The sequence below is a fragment of the Neopelma chrysocephalum genome, unplaced genomic scaffold, assembly GCF_003984885.1.
Source record: "Neopelma chrysocephalum unplaced genomic scaffold, ASM398488v2 Primary Assembly neopelma1_22, whole genome shotgun sequence".
NCBI classification, from domain to species: domain Eukaryota; kingdom Metazoa; phylum Chordata; class Aves; order Passeriformes; family Pipridae; genus Neopelma; species Neopelma chrysocephalum.
The window spans coordinates 12,761,785-12,778,901 of record NW_020897689.1 but is presented as its reverse complement, the minus strand read 5'-3'; the positions used below and the strand labels follow the sequence as shown (position 1 = coordinate 12,778,901).

The following is a 17,117-nucleotide window of genomic DNA, read 5'->3' as shown; positions in this document are numbered from 1 at the left end:
ATGCCTTCGGTCCTGCCCGCGGCCTCTTCCTTCTCTGCGTGCCGGGAAAGGGACGCTTGTACCGCCAAACAGTGACAGACGAGGATAGTTCGACCAGAATTTGTTTATTAATTAAAATGGCGTTAATATGTAAAAAAATATTAAAAAACATTGTGCATGACATTGTGCTTACAGTCAGTAGTAAATTACGTTTGCATTGTTTAACAGGAACTTTCTTTTTTTAGAGGCACTTCTGATGTATTTGAAGAATAATGAACTTAGGGATCTTTGTTTTTTTGACTGATGCTCAAAGCTGCCACACCATCTCCTATCATACTAATACCTCACCATTAATTATGCAAATATTACAATTATCTTGTGTCATTACTATTAGCAGCAAGTGCAATTAGAGTTCCCACCTTTTATATAATATGTAAACATTAAAAAATAATTAAGTTTATGAAAAAGTAACTGCACTCAGTGCTCTAACTGTTGTGTTATGCAAACATGCTACCACTTAATAACAGATTCAGGATATTTTTGAAGACATTTAGGACTTTATGTCCACAGAGCTGGTGTAGTCCAAATAAAGATTATAAAAACCTAAAAAACAGCTACATATGCATGGGCATATACATATGCAATCAAATGAGGTCTCTGCTACAAAAAACAGCAACAACTGGAGATTGGTTTCGTGGGAAAAGTTTAAATTTTCCTGTTCACTGAAAAATAGCTCATTCCCTTGTGCAGTTTACACTCAAGGATTAAAATTGAAGGACTGAAAAATTAAGACAATAGCTTCAGTTCTCCAGTTGTAAATGATTTGGAACTTCAGATACACACTTGAACAATTGCCAGATGCCTGACTACTCAGTTTATTTTCTTATAAAAAAGAATTAGCAGTTCACTGAACTCCTCTATTTAAGGAGATTTTTTATCACAAAATAGTTCAATCTGAGAAAAAAAAAAAGATATATGAAATATATGATCCTATGAAAAAGTATCTGGAAAAGGTTTAATTAAATTTAGGCTCCATATCAAATATATCATGAAAGAGGAGAATGAAAAATACACTTGAGAAAATCAGGGAATTGGAAGAAAAAAAGCTTAAGAAGCTTTGTCAGTTTTTAAAGAATTTCTGGCATTGACCTTACCATAGCAGAAGAAACTACAACCAACAAGTACTCTAATGTGTCTTTCATAGATATTCCTCTAGCTAATAAAGAATAGCTTCCAATGACTTTCACAATAATGCAGTATTAGTCATAATGTAAAATAAGACATTTCTGACTTAACAGGATAGTATAATTTCTCTCCCCTAAGCATATATGAATATAGCATCCCAATGTCCTAAAGATTCCAAAATAACTGAAGCTATTATTTATAGCTACCTGAGAAACAAAGCATTTGTTACAGATTCATTTATATGAAGACTCATATGGAATGCTTAAATATATACCGCTTATGCAAAGATCTCTTGGCTTATTGCAAAACAAAGTTAAAAACTGGGTAAATGGACTCCAGTAGTTATTGTACTAACAGAGATTTTAAGAAAAAGCTGAGTGAAAAGTAAAATAATACTTTAGATCATTAGATACTGGGGATTGCAGGATGATACTGCTATGTAATGTGAGTGATAGCTTTTACATATACAGCGTTCATATCTCAATAATGCCACTTAGAAAACCAAAACAAAACAGAAACTGGTTTCCAGTAAGTATATAGAGATTTTTTTCATTACCCCTGCAGAAACAAAGGCGGCTTAATAGAAATTAAAAATTTCAGTGCCTAACAGCAAATAGAATGTCAATTTGTCAATTATTGTTCTGAAAATAAAGACACCCAGCATCTCCTATGCTGAGGTTCAGTGATCTCAAAGCACCCTTAAACTATGTAACAGGTATTTCTAAAGTTCAGATCCACAAAGAATATCCTACTTCACTCTGAAACAAACAGATAATGCAAACAAGCTGAAAGCTCTTGACCTTTGTAGTCCTCTACAGTAAGAATTAAAGGTGGTAATCTGAGTTGCTTATAGTTGTCCATACACAACATCAACTTGAAGAAAGAAAATAATTTTCAAGTTTGTTTTTGGGCTCTCTTACCAGTTCCTCCTCCTGATTCATACTGTCATTTGAAGAATAGGTACATGGTGTTTTCCCCAGCTTCCTTTATAAAACTGGAAGATACTGTGTTAATTAGCACAAAAGGGGAAGTTGCACAAGCAGCACAAAGATTAACACAAATGTCTTACTATTGCTAACTAATTTTCAATTTGACACAGACTAACAAAATAGCCTTTTTCCCTGAGAATCAATCCAAAAAGCAGCCTCTTCTCTCCTTGTAAATTAGCCCCGTACTCATACTCTACCCTAGCCACATTCCGTTCTTTGTTTTGTATCCTGTTGTCTTGACAAGCCAAGCTCCAAGAGCTGAGTGTGAAGTTCTGGACTGCATTATTACAAATGAGTTGTCTCCAAAGACTTAATAGGAGCAGTATCAATCTGATATCCAATGCATTCTTCAACTTTCTGGCATACAAGTTAATCAATTACAAACAGTACTACGAATATGTAGAATTCATTAATCTCTTCAGACACACATACTGATAGACTCCAGTTAGTATAAAGTGCAGCCAATATAATATTCAGTGCCCTGCAAAGATACACTGGTTTAATTCGCAATAATTTCAAGTTCAAATGAATGTTTTCATATTAAACTTATTTCCATTTTCACTGTTTAAGAATTGATATAAGGTTATTCCTGTGCAACCAGAGAAATGCTCTGAAGATAATCTGCAGATGCCATTATAAAGTCAGTCCATTCTTTAGCCAGCTCTTCAATGGAGACTTCCTCCCCCCCATATTCCAGTGGGAGAATGCTGACAGGGAAGTGTTCAGTCAGACTCTGCATGTAGTTATTTCCATGCATATACACCTAAAACAAAATATGAAAAGCATTTATTTGGATGTGAATGCTAGACTACTGAGTGAAAACAGGCAGCAAACAGATTTTGTTGAAGAGCTGAAGCCACCAGCATGGTTTGACTTAACAAGTGTACTTGTTCATAATTAGCCCCTTAAAAAATTAAGGAAATACTTTGTGAGTTTCCCATGGCTGCTCAAACTTTGTCTGCTCAGTATCTGAATATTGCTGAAGGATAAACTACAACCTGATAACTGCATTTTATGTAGCTGTGAGCACAGGAGCCAAAACTAACTACACACTTTTTCCAGACGGGTTTAGCAACACTGACAAACGTACACACAACATCCCAAAGGCTAAACCGTGGGAGGACTGGAGATTGGTTTAGTCATGATATCATGTGCTTCCCTTTCAGTCATTTCCAAGAAAAGGATAGTGTCTGGCTCCTAGCCAACACTATCTGGTCCTGCCACATGTGTTTAAAAACAACATTATGTAGTATGTTGGTTCAGGCATGTGTCAAGAAAGATATTCAAAAGAATTTATATCTTAGTCCTTATGTTTCAATATCAACTGAAATTAGATCCTGGACTACTCCACCACTTTAACCCTCGTAATACTGTAGTTTTGTTTCTTCTCATTATAGGCCTCTTATTAACACTTGACAAGAATTTTCTGCAATTATTATTACGCAAAGACAATAAGGATATACACTCAAAAGCAAGTTGGCTGTCTTTCCTCTAACACTTCCTCATCAGGAAGTAAGATAAATGAGTGAATAGTAATTATTTCTGTAAGGGTATGGGGAACTGGCCCTTAGGGTTGGGTTGGTTTGGGTTGTTTTTTTTCAGATCATACCTGTAATCCTAAACTAAGAGGCAAACAAGCTGCTTCTGTTGCACTCAATGAACTAGGATACCAAGTTTGTTTTGGGTTAGGCCTTTGGTGTCCATCTGCCCTCTTTTCCACTTTTAAAGTTCTAGCTCAAAACTGGATCAGGTGATATGGGCTTTTTTCACAGGTGTTAATGTGAGAAAAGGTGGGCCAGGGCTTCAGGTTGCTGGAACATACTCCCTCTTTCTATCATCTTTTGAGAGTGAGGGACTGCACAAGGCTTCCTCTTTCTCATAGCAACACACACACTAGGAAAAGGGGACTGGCAAATTACAGCTAACAGTGACCAGAAAGATCTGTGTCTACTGTCCTGGAATGCAGTGGCTATTGTAAATGTACAAGACCCATGTGCTGAGAAAAGGAGGCTTCAGAATGGGAATAACAATAGACAGGAGTGCTTATTTTGTACCTTAGTCCTGCCGTCAACACTTCACTTTTATGCCATCTGAAAAGTCCAATATTCTTTCCGTGCTACAATTAACCAGAATTCTTGGCATGCTTTTGCGTCCAAATACAAATAGGTTTGTATTTGGAAGATTTGCAGATTTATAACTGCAAAATTATTGAAAACAACTAGGAAGATATTTGGAAAAAAACTTCAAACATAAGTCTGACCTATTTTTGATGCATAAATGCCTCTGAGCATCTTTCAGAGCTAAGCAGTTGTCTTCTACTAATTCTGCACAACTTGGAGCATAACATCACTGTTCAGTGATATTTTTTCTCTGTCATTTACAGGCAGAGTACTGGGAGATCCAAGACCTATTTCTTTCTAGTTCTGCAGAATAATTGCTTTGTAACCTCAAGCAAATTATTAAACCTCTCTGTGTAACAGTGGTTTTTGTCTTTAGAGTGCTGGTAACAGCACCACTTGCAACTCTCATGTTATTGATAACTGCAAATGCTTTACAATTAGATTCTGGAGGCCAGTATGGCACTAACAAACAAATATGATTTATGCTCTTCAAAGCTCAGGAGTGACAGATACTAAGGGAAGTGCTACAGGTTGTCTTATTAGGGTTTTGTGGCAGAAAGAAATATTTGTGTGCACTCACCCGTTCCTTTATTTTTTCAGTGAGAAAAGGCTTAATTAGAGCGAAGACTGGGTGGAAGAATAAAGGCTCATTAATCAAGTGGATACCTCGAACTTTTAGTGGAAAAGAATCCTGTCAATATACATGAAAAACAGCATAAGAAAAAGAAAATATTATTGAAAAGATTCTATTGCTAAGGATAAGACCTGCCTAGTCTATAGGTTAAACTATTCCTCCTGATCTTGCCAATTCCTGCATTTTGGAGTGTTCTTAATTCACACTGCTACAACAACATTTAAAAAAATCATATCTTGTTCCTCCCATTAGAAAGAAAAAAAAATCAGTAAGAGGAGAGGTTGATTATTAGAACAAGCAAACAGAAAAACAAAAAAGAAAACCGCCACCAAACTGCACATAAATATTGTACACAAACTTTGTGCTCAGCCTTTCCTCTAAGGTATAATTCTTCACAACAGAGATTCTGCTGCTAATTTACAAAAAAGGAATTGAGGTATGTGCTTTTATTGGCAACTCACAGCCTGCAGGATAATACGTAAATATTTACAAATATGAACTATTGAAGATACTAACTTGAATTTAAATAAATTATATTTATAATTTAGAGACAAGCCTTGAAATTACTGGGAATTTGGCCAAGCCAGAAGTTCAGCTTTACAACAAAATTTCTGTTGTAATGAAAATTTAAAAAAATTATCTGCTATAAACTCTTTATAATATGAAATAGTTCTACTTGCATTCAAGATTCATTTAAAAGTCCCAGATATTTGAAATTTAAAAGAAAATATGCCAGTTCTCAAAACCAGCATTGTGCAATGGGGAAAGTACAGTTTCCATTTATATCTCACCTGATACTGGCTCTGCAACCAGACATTTTGCACTTGTAAGAATCGTACTTCTGACAAACATTTCTCCTCTCTAGTACTGTAGTTCGAAAGATGAAAAAATTCAAACCCAACACGTTTCTTAAGTGCCACTCCTTTTAGATTTTAATGTATGATAAAGACCTAAAAACTATTCGATTATACTTTTACTTCATCTTATTATTTGTTATCATATACCTAAAGTCTACTACCATGTTTTTCATGAAACAATTTGTTTCAACTGAGGTAACAGATTTTTCAAGATAATGTCACTTACTATTCTTACTATGCTTTCCATTCCCTAATACATATTTCCTTTCTACTAGCTTCTGTTTCTTCATGCAGGATAGTAATTTGCAAGACACATTTCTTAAGTAAAACATAAGGTTAAAAACCTAGGTTTCTTATTTACTTATAAGAATATTCTGGGGTGCATTAAGCATTTGCTGGGGTGCATTAAGCACAGCACCACCAGCCGGTCAAAGGAAGTGATTGTCCTGCTCTAATCTGCACTGCTGTGGCCTCACCTTGAGTCCCGTGTGCAGTTTTGGGCACCACAATATAAAAAAGACAGTAAGCTGTTAGAGAGCATACAAAGGAGGAAAACGAAGATGGTGAAGGATCTTGAGGAGAAGCCATATGAGAAGCGGCTGGGCTGGGGTCACTTGGTCTGTTCAGTCTAGAGAAGAGGAGAACTGAGGGGAGACATTGCAGTTACAACTTCCTCGTGAGGGGAAGAAGAGGGGCAGGCACAGATCTCTTCTCTCGGGTGACCAGTGACAGTGCTCATAGAAATGGCATGAAACTGTGTCAGGGGACATTTAAGTTAGATATTGAAGAGGTTTTTCACCCAAAGGGTGGTTGGGCACTGGAACAGGCTCCCCAGGGAAGTGGTCACAGCACCAAGCCTGTCTGAGATCAAGAAATGTTTGGATAACGTTCTCAGGCCGGTAGTGTGATTCTTGTGGTGTCCTGTGCAGGGCCAGGAGTTGGACTCGATGATCCTGATGGGTCCCTTCCAACTCTGCATATTCTATGATTCTATGAATCTATGATATTGAATAACTCTAAGACAATCTCTGGGTGAAATATATGAATCCAGTTAAAGCGATGAAAGAAATCAGGGAAAAAAAAGAAAAAAAAGAAAGAGTTAAAATTCTTTCTCATCTTAGAAAAGAACACTGGAAACACACAAGTTTTAATTATTTTTTTCAATAGCTGTAATAAACATTTAGAAGCTTGAAAGACATGCAACAAATCTGAAATAGGTCAAGATGGAAACATCACATTCAAAGAATTTCCTGCTTTGAGGTAATGGATTGAAACATTTAGAGGTACTTGAAAATCCTATTCTACTTCCTTTCTGCTCTACTTCAAGGTTAAAAAAATTACTAGCAATTTGTTTACTACCCCAGAAATCAACTGAAACTCTCTAACTTGTCTTGTTTTCATGAGATCTGGCTCAAGATTGTATAACACCAAGAGTTCTTATTCCAGATGTGAAAAGTTTTGAATACCTGATGGTTTCACTACAGTTTTACAGTAGATACCAAAAAGGAAGAACAGCTGAAATTCTGATGATATTAGTTCAATGACTAAGCTTTGATTTAACCTCAGATATGAACCTTACCAAATCAGAGCAAGAGATTATCTCTCTGGCTCATTTCCACATCACAGGCTAACAGTTTTATTATTTCTGACTTTCAACCCAACTTCTGAAGGAAAATGGGATTATAGAACTACACTGTAGCTTGCCAGGCAATTCTCTGTCCCTCTCTTTTTTCTTTCATTCTTTTTTTTCCTCACAAATCCTGAGGCAAAATTCAGCTGAATTTGGTAGAAAGGCATAAGCCCTAAAGAAATTAAAGTCCCTAGAAGTTTTATGAAAATAGGAGGTGAGGTAGCAGTGATTTGCACAAAACAATTCTCATGCTGGGGGCAAAAAGCAAGCGGAACATAAACACCATACATTCTGTTGGTAGCAGATGGAAGATTCATACTGGTAACGAGTTAGTAATGCCTTGCTCTTAACTACTGAGTGCATGCCATTTATTATATTCTCTGAGTCTTTGAATGTTGAGTTAATGCACAAAAGAATGGAAAAGAAGAGATGCATGTCCCTTCTAAAACTGCCTGCTCTTATAGTCATGAAATTCTTGTGTTGTAACAGGTCAGTGGAGTTCTTATAAGATACCAGAAGTTACAGGGCATTTACTGCTATCGAAGAACATACTTCAAGTAAAATCAAGCACAACCTATGCCTATTAATGGATTTAGGATTTAGTTCTTTAAAGCTGCACAGACTGAGAAGGTCTACAGAATGAAAATTTACTATAGCTTAGAACAAATGAAAAATTGAAAGTTAGAGCAATGAAGCTGCATAAAACAGTGTGTCATACTTACTGTGAGAACAGCAGCGATTTTCTTGGCCACTGCTGGACTGATTTGAAATGCATGAGCAAATCGCCAGCCTTGAAGATCAAAGATAGCCTTGACTCCATTCCTCTGAGTCTCAATCTCCTTTACAATGAGTTCAGATGTGATGAGACTTACACGAAACACATCGTATGCAGTAAATAAGTTGGGATCCCATTGTCCTGAAGAGTATATAGATTACTCTGCATTACCATGAGAATACCCCATATACCCGTAGTTTTGCTTGCTACTGCTTCTAATGTGTGTCTTAGGAACAAGAACTAACCAGCAATATTAAACGTCCTGAAATAAACTGATTTGTAGTACATAAGTTACTTTGTATGCCTGCTCTGTCACTCATCTTTTATGCTTTTTCAGTAGATAGTATCACCTAAGGGTAAATGGTTATAGACATCACCTAATGTAGTATGTTCCACCTACGGATCCAGTCTCCAGAGCAAGGTTTTGACAGGAACAGCTCAGTCATGCTAGCTAAGAGTACAGGTCATCAAATCCAATTGATTCATATAACTATATTATATCCAATTGATTCATATAACTAAACCATATTCATAACTATGTCTGTTTTAAAAAGACTTTTGGGAGTGCTTCAAACATTTTCTAAGTGTTGTTAGATAAGGCTCTTTGGCTACAAGTAAACACTGAAAACCCGGTGAACTGTTCATCCACACCTAAACAGAGCATTGATACATGACTAGGTATACACCTTTTTTTTTATGTTCTTCCCTCTATGTGCTGCACCTGCACCACAGTCTTAGCCCATGGGTTTGAAAATTTATATGAATACAAATAATTGTTGAGACACTCAGACCCAAATAACCACATAATCTTACAAGTTTTAAGCTTTAAGACTTCTTTGGATACTGACAAGAATTCCACTAAGAAGGAAATTGGGTTCTCTCTTAAGAATTGTACAGCTTTAGCCATACCAGTAATATAAGTAAAATGATGTAACACAGCTCAGTAACTCACCTTTATATTAATGTAATGGTATTTCTAACAGAGAACATCAATATGTTACCTGTCAAGACATGATATTATCTGATTTGACCAACAGCTGCCTGGTGACAGTTGTAACCATAACATATTTTTGATTTGTTGCAGAAATTGTGATAATATTAAAAAAAATCAAACCAAACCAAAAAAACCCCAAAACACAAAAAAACTCTACAAAAACCCCACAAAGCAAGCAAACAAACAAAAACCACAAAACAAACAAAAAATACCAGTGCCAGAACTGGGTGTGAAACAGTTCCAGCTAATTTTGTCACTCACCTATTCTGTATATTAGAACTTTGCTTCCATGTGGGTCCCTTGATCTAAGGACTCCATGATAGCCAGCTTGCAAAAGACCAAGAACAGAAGATGGTTGTAAATCTGCACTTATTTCTGGGCATTCAATTCTCCACTTCTGATAATTCTTCAATAACTGGAAATAAATAAAGGTGGATGTGAGGTAAGCATCAGCTATTGTATGAAGAGCACAGTTAAAAATGTTTTCCACAGGTGGTCACAGTCAGGTTTAACTCTTTACATTGGCTATAATTTCATTGTACAATTTAAGCAAATCAGTCCTAGAAACAGAATGTTGCTATACTGGATCAAATAAGTGAGTAAATTGCTATGTTGAATTTAGAACCCTGTCAAATTGTTAGTGGACTGAAGTTGTCATTTTGTATCAGAAAAGAAAACTGGATGTAGAATAAGCCTGTAGTTTCTGCGTAAAATGCATCTAAGTTGCAGTTTTCTCACTCAGGTTACCTTTAGGGCTATTCAGTTTGACACTGCATCAGATTCATTCAGCATTTTTTGAATTTAAATGTTCAAAACTTTTACAGAGGAACATTCTCCTTCACTCATGTACCCTCTCCCTTCCCCCCCACCCTCCTTTTTTTTGTACACACAGTCATCAATAATTCTAGTTTACTATTTGAAACAGGTATAATCATTAGTATATCCAAAAACATTTTTGAAGTCCCTCCTACCCCTCTAAAATGGCAGAATATAACAAAGTAATGAGTCCATTACACATGACACAATTTCCCTCCCACAGAGTGGAAATAATGAGAACCTGTTTGGCTAAAACAGAGATCCTGTCTGTTACCAGGGACATCCTTACCCTAGTTCCTAAGGCTGGAAGGTAGCATCATAACTAGTATTTCTAAGGCACAGGAAGAGCTGTGTGTTGAAAGGCAATGGCCTAACCCCAAGGAATAGGCAATTAAAGGCTTTCCTTTGTGAGGTGACATCTATGTAGAGGAATTACAGGCAGCTCTGTGAAAGGTCATCTTAGAGATGGATCATGAAAAATTAAGTTGGTGATGCAGTAGTTCTAATTTCCAAATCTAATTACTGTTTTTCCTTTAATATTAATTAGGTGGTGGTGGGGAAAATGAACTGCTGTGCCCTGCAACTAAAATTTATTTAGGATATTTTGCTTATGTAAGTAGGAAGCTATGCAAGACTGTCTTCTGAAAAGTTTTCTCTCAGTTCATCAACTAAATTTTGCCTCTGCTCTATCACCCATGCTAAGTTTTCTAGCACTGAGTTTGGAGGGCAGAATGATAGCAAATAATTTAGATTTTGAATTAATTTCCTCTATAGCTACAGCTTAGAGTTTTAACCCAAGAATTTCAAAGGAGCTAAGAGAATCAGAATTTTTCAGCGGCTCATTTCAAAACAAACTGAAATGTAGGTTAAAATCTTAAAGGTAGCCACTGAGAGCATCAACCAACAGTCTTGTATTTCTGTTAATTAGTATTAACAGCAACTAATTTTTATTCTGTTATCAATCACTCCATATTTTGCAATAGAAACATTACAGTTAAAAGAGCTGTCAGCTAAAACTAATAGAACATAACCATAAATAAATTACAAATTTCTCGTATTACGCAAGCATAATTTTCTTCAGCATTTCATTGGAAGAATGGTCAGAAGGAACTTGGGTAGAATTGACTTCATCCCTTGGAAAATCACAGCATCAGCTATGCTGGTGGTTACCTACACGCTCTTAGAGTGAGACCTGAGACTCACCATCCTGTACCTCATAGCATGTCAGCTAATTAGTCTTGTTTCTTACCCTTTCCTCTACTTTCAAGCTTCTTGTATCATTTTACATAAAACATACCTTTTCTTCTGCTCAGATTGAGGTCTTGAATGATTTTGAAGGTCTCTCAAATGAATTATTATGAGGAAACTATTTCCAAAATGTTATTGTTTATCAGCACTTACAAATACATGATATACTGATCAGAAATTAGCTATATCCTTTATGGAAATAGCACCTATAAATACGTATTTAGGAACAAAAAAAATTTAAAAGTTAATTTGCCATGCTAATATCTCACTTAATTTGGCAATGAAAAAGTGGTTAAAAGCCTCATCCTAAATCATACATCACATAAAGAAATATTTAATCATTATGAGAATTTTACTAGAAGCCTTTTGACTACATTAAACCAGTTCTAGCCTAGGCCAAATTAAAAACTAACAAGCAAAGGAAAAAGGCAAGGGAGGGGGGGAATAGGGAAAGTAAGTTAATTTGTGGAAGGGAAATTCACTATAATTGCAAAAATAGGCCTGATGAGGTACTCTGATTATCTCACTCTTCTAGTGCATGACTCTCTACAAAGGACACTGTTTGACCAATTCCAGCCGCTTTGTGCCAACCAGACAACACTGTCAACATATGTTCTTGTCCTTGGTCTTTCCAAAATAGACACTTTAAAAGCAGCAAAATACAAAAGCAACAATACAGAACAACTAGGCAAACATCTGTAGCTTTGTCATTTCTCACTTTTCTTCTAAAATTTCTGGTATGACAACTTAATGAACCTAATAACAATTACATATTTTAATTACATATTTTAAATGGTTCTTTGAAGAGCTGCCTGCCAAAACTAAGATAAGAATAAAAATGATACATTCATTTAATACCCTCATCTTGTCAGTACAGTTAGTTTCTCATTTTCAGAAATATTTACATTTTCCAAGTTGGAAACAAAAAGGTTTTGAGTTCTGGACCTTTGAAGAAAGAGAGTAGTGTTTAGCAGCTTGTGACACACTCAAGATCATACAGAAGACATAATTTACCTACTGGCGCATCCACTAAGGAGTAAATATATAGTTGGAATACTTCTGATCTGACACTTTTCACAACATGAGCAAGTGGTGCATCTTTCAGACATATAACATGGCTAAGCTTCAAACATATTTCACTTGGCCAGAAAATCAAGAAGTGCTGAAGAGTTCTCAGATTTTGAAAACCTAATCTAATTAGGTTGAAATGATTTAGAACTGAAGTAAAGGTTAGATAATCTTCCACAGCATCTACAACCAGTTTTGTAGAAGTTCTGTAAATTTTTATTCACGTAAACAATCCTTTTTTTAGGAGCTGGACATGCTCAGATCACACATAGTTACTTAAATGAGTAATCCTTAAACATGTAACAGAATTAAAAAGCTAGCAGTGGGTACTTACAGGTTTTCTAGTCTCATACTATTTAAACACAAAAATTAATGCAAAATCTATAAATTTTTTTTTTTCCGTAAAGACATCAAGGAAAACATAAATGTTCTGTATAACAAACAGTCTGGATATAAATAGAAAAACCTAGTGTCAGGAAAAACAAGCACATTCATTACCTAGCATAAAAAGTGGCTTAGGAACTTGCAACACAAGGAAAACATCACAATGTATAATTATATGTGTTTACAAACTGAATAACCTACTTAGCATCTGCTCAGCACCTGAAAATAGATGCAAGATAACTTGATAAATGGGTAAAGCTGGATGGAAAAACTCTGGACTGGAGCTAAGCATTAATTAAGAGGATTTTTTTCTGATGTCTGTTGGGGATAGTTCCAGATTTCTGAACATCAGAGATTATAAAGTTACTAATTAAACCAAAATTCATGTGCTATAAAAAAAAGTGAACTTAGTACTTTGCTTAGAAGTAAAAGAACTAGAAAACAATGCACTTGTTGGAGAAACCAATGCATCTGTATATGTAAATTAATTATTTTTTTCTTCATTAATAACTATTTATTTATGTTAACAAGGACGCTAGACAGAACTAAGCCTCTATTGTGTCAGCAGTTGTACCAATGCCCACAATGCTTAGGAAAAAAGGATTTCTATTGGCATTTTTAGCAGGAAAAACCACAGCTTAAACTTTAGAATATAAACATACATCTATATATATATACATCCACACCTTTGTGCATATATATTTTATATTTCTTTTTATATACGTGTATATAGATATACCCAGAATTTAAACATATAATATACACAGAGAAAAAATTGAGAATCATTTTATAGAGACACAGAACTTTCTCATTTCCACATGCATTACCTCTTTGCCATTGGCAAAGGACTGGTGCATGTGTAAGTTGAGATATTTGGCTTAGCGCAAAGGGAAGTCTGGCTGACTGATTGGTGCTTCCTCAACAGTCAGCCCAGAGAGCTTAATAAGGGCTCTTCCATCCTTTTCGAGGAATCCCTTGGTATTGGTGGAAGAAAGGTAGCCAAGTAACTGATTTAAACTTAGTATTTATGTTTGAATGATGTGAAGATCTTCAGAGACAATGCCTGAGACTCAGTAGTACATTTGGAACTATGAAAAACAACCCTTCTTGGACAGCACAGTTATTGTAAGTTACTGACTTTGCAGCACAACACACTAGGAAGTCCTGATTCCTCTGTAAGTCAAATGCAGAGCAAACCCTAAGTCTTGCCATATACCTTTGTATCAACCAGAACTCCTAAAAGGATCCTAAATATTTAGAGAGTTTTCAGTGCCGTAAAAGCTAAGTATGTTATGAAAACTCTGGGCATAGAGTTTCAATGTTGCATTTTTACTGCATTTAAAGATTTTCATTCTGTTCCCCAGAGTATAATGCATTTCAAGTAGAAAAAGACAGCATATTGAAGTCATTGAAAATCAGTCCTATAGAAGAGTTGGGGAATGTAATGCAAGGACATAATGAAATGCACTAGGCAAAAACATTCATGGTGGAAAGAAGATGCTAATTCTCCAGATTTTGCATATCACTAGTGAATCCAAGTGACAGCGGTTTTGATGATAACAATAAAATCAAACATACACACATAGCTGGTACATTAAAAAAGGGATATATAAACCCATTGCTTTAGCACAATTAATAGAGACCTGTGTCCCTGCTTCTTAGTTTACAGTATATAAAGGAGTTAAATGTATCTCCACAAACTAACTCAACCCTCAGCTCAGGTATGAATTTATATTCAGGTATGAATTTATTTCTTCTAGCATGATAGGTATCAATATGTCAGTAGTTAAAAGCAAGTCTGGAATTGCCTCTGGAAAAATGTAAAAGATTGATGTTGCAGTTAGTCACCATAAAAGATTATACCTGATTATTCTTTTCTGAAGCATTTCCAAATGTTGATAACAGACATCAGATAAATCTGTGTCAATTATTAACCATCAATAAACAGTCTGGTCAGTTGACAGACTCTTGATTCATATTTAAGGCTAATTGTAAGCCCATACCAAGATGCTGGACAACCGTTGCTTAAAAGCATTGACAGGGCCACGAACTTTGATTATCCTTTAGCTGCTCTACAAGTCCTATGCAGTAGGTACACAGGAGCCCAGTGGGCAAAAAGGGATTGTATCAGCCTGAATTCCAAAAGAAGAGGCAACATCAAACCAGGATGGGAGGGAACAGCTACTCTCTGGACTGATGGCAGGAGGGCTCTGTCTAGGATGAAGTACTAATGTAACCTCTGCATGAAGTCTCACTTGGGTTAGATGAATATACGTCTTGTGACCACCACAGATTTTTGCACAATAATTCTCTTGGGCCTTGATCTCCCGATTGCAATAAGCACATTCCTTTGGCCAAAGGGGAGGGGGGGTATGCTTCTTTTATTCCTCCTATGCTGCAAGAGAAGTATTCTAGAAAAAAAGTGTCAGCTAGTATGTGAAACATTAAGCACAAATACCTACAGCATGGGGAGAACAGAAATTCTAGACAGAAACATTAAACACAGGTTGGTTTGGACATCAGAATTTCTCAATTCAAAGAAAGGGCTGAAATTCAGAAACTTAGCAGCCTGTGGAGACCCAGAAAAAAAAATAAAAGATTCTAAAAAGACTTAATTTTTTCAAAGCAGGTCCCCAGTCTAGAGGACTGATTCTCAAGAGGAGTATAGGAAATTTGCTACTTCATGGACTCCATCCCTAAACCTAGCTTAGATTCCACACTCTCAAATATTAGACCTACCTACAATGGACCTCATGATTAGTCACATCAAAGTGCAGAAGTGCATGGGCCAAATTCTGAATTTCACTGTCCTGTCTACAGGATTACGAGTAACAACCAACTGCAATGCAAGCAGGAGTGGATATTCAGTAGTGCATATTGTCCTCATTAAGCCCTGCTTTTTGGAACCAAGGAATATAGGAAAATAAAATGGCTTTTGTTGGGAAAGAAAAAAACCAACATGGTCCTACAACTGTTAGTGCACAGCTTTGATATAAAAAAATCTCATGAACTTCAAGCAAAAGTAAGATCCATAAATACCCAAAGGAATCTGAATTGACTCCCTAGTTTTTCTGCTGAGGAGGAAAGGTTTAAATCTATGACACAAATCCCATGAGTCAAATGAAAAAAACAAAAATCTAATTTTTAAAGCTATTTATGATTAAGGGCCTAATTCAGTTTTTCACATTCTTTTTTTTAGATATCTCAGTCCTGCAATACATCTGTATGCAAACAATCTTCTCTTATGGTGACTAAACTTGGAAAATCTACAGTACAGAGAAGTCGGAAAGTAATAGGTGAAGTCTCTTGGGCAACGCTATGTAATCAACATCAAATTCCATGGAAACACAGCTTCCAGTTGGCACACTGTGAATCAGCTTTTGCCCTGGGAAGATTTGGAAATACTTTCTGTTCCAAAGGTTTAGTGGTTGCCAGTCTTTCTTTAAAAAAAAAAAAAAAAAAAAAAAAAAAAAAAAAAAAAAAAAAAAAAAGGTAACAATCTGTACCTTTGGATATTAAAGATATGCATGCGCTGTGGCAAAAAGCCATACAAAGAGCCAGGAAGTACTATGATTTACCAAAACCTGCAAGGAGTGGTGTAAATGACTAAACTTCAAGAGTAAAGAAGTTTTTACACATAGTTTTTTTTAGAGTAATTGTATCGCTGCTAGTAACGAGTAACCTGAGCCCGACAATCATGACAAGGATGTCCTTTCAAGGATACTGTTTCCTAACGGGAGCTGTAACCTTACCGCACTTACTGCATACGGGAGTGACTGTACCACACTTACCACAACTTCTATGTTACCTCATCGACACTGCACAGAACCAGCCACGCTGAATGTGAGACAGCACATTCAGTCGGTGCCACGCTGAAGACACGCGTGACAAGCAATTAAGTTACACCCTGAAACTCCTCGGCTGGCCTCGGCCGACCCCAGAAGGGCAGAGCTCACTCACCCACCCAACACCCAGCGATAGTCCCCGTCCGGCTGCTACCCACGTCCCCGGGCCGGGGCAGGCCGGTGACAGCCACCGCGGGGGCTACCCAGGCACCGAGAGATGCCGCCGCCCCCTCCTCCCCCTCCTCTCCGCGGGCGGCCACCGCTGCTCTTTACCCTCCAGGCCAGGTCCATGTGGAAGTCTCTGGCGCGCAGGAACCGCACCAGGAAGGCATCGGAGAGGGGCTGCGGCCAGCGCTGCCCGGGCTCTGCCTCCGCCCGCTGCCGCAGCTCGGCCACGGCGCTGCGCACCCACGGAGCGTGGTCGGGCAGGTCGTTGGGGTGCCTCGCGCCCGGCGGACCCTGCAACATCGCCCCGCTCCGAGGGCACGGCCCGCTCAGCCCCGCCGGCCCCATTGGGACCCGCGGCGCGGCGGAGCCCGGCAGGGCTGCCTCCGCCCCCGAATGGGCTTAACCCCTGAGCGCCCTCCCGGGCC

At 37.3% G+C, this 17,117-nt stretch overlaps 1 protein-coding gene across 2 annotated transcripts; it reads right to left on the bottom strand.

Annotated features, from left to right (window-relative positions):
• Positions 1-88: 88 nt before the first annotated feature.
• TTPA (alpha tocopherol transfer protein) lies at positions 89-17,052 on the bottom strand. Of its 2 annotated transcripts, XM_027705450.1 has the most exons (5): positions 16,798-17,052; positions 9,425-9,578; positions 8,117-8,310; positions 4,854-4,964; positions 89-2,916 (listed from the first exon to the last, which is right to left on the bottom strand). In XM_027705450.1, the coding sequence occupies exons 1-5, from the start codon at positions 17,035-17,037 to the stop codon at positions 2,737-2,739; spliced, it is 879 nt and encodes a 292-aa protein (XP_027561251.1). In that variant the 5' UTR covers positions 17,038-17,052; the 3' UTR covers positions 89-2,736. The 2 variants fall into 2 exon arrangements, with proteins under 2 accessions (XP_027561251.1, XP_027561332.1); XM_027705531.1 differs by lacking the exon at positions 4,854-4,964.
• Positions 17,053-17,117: the final 65 nt, after the last annotated feature.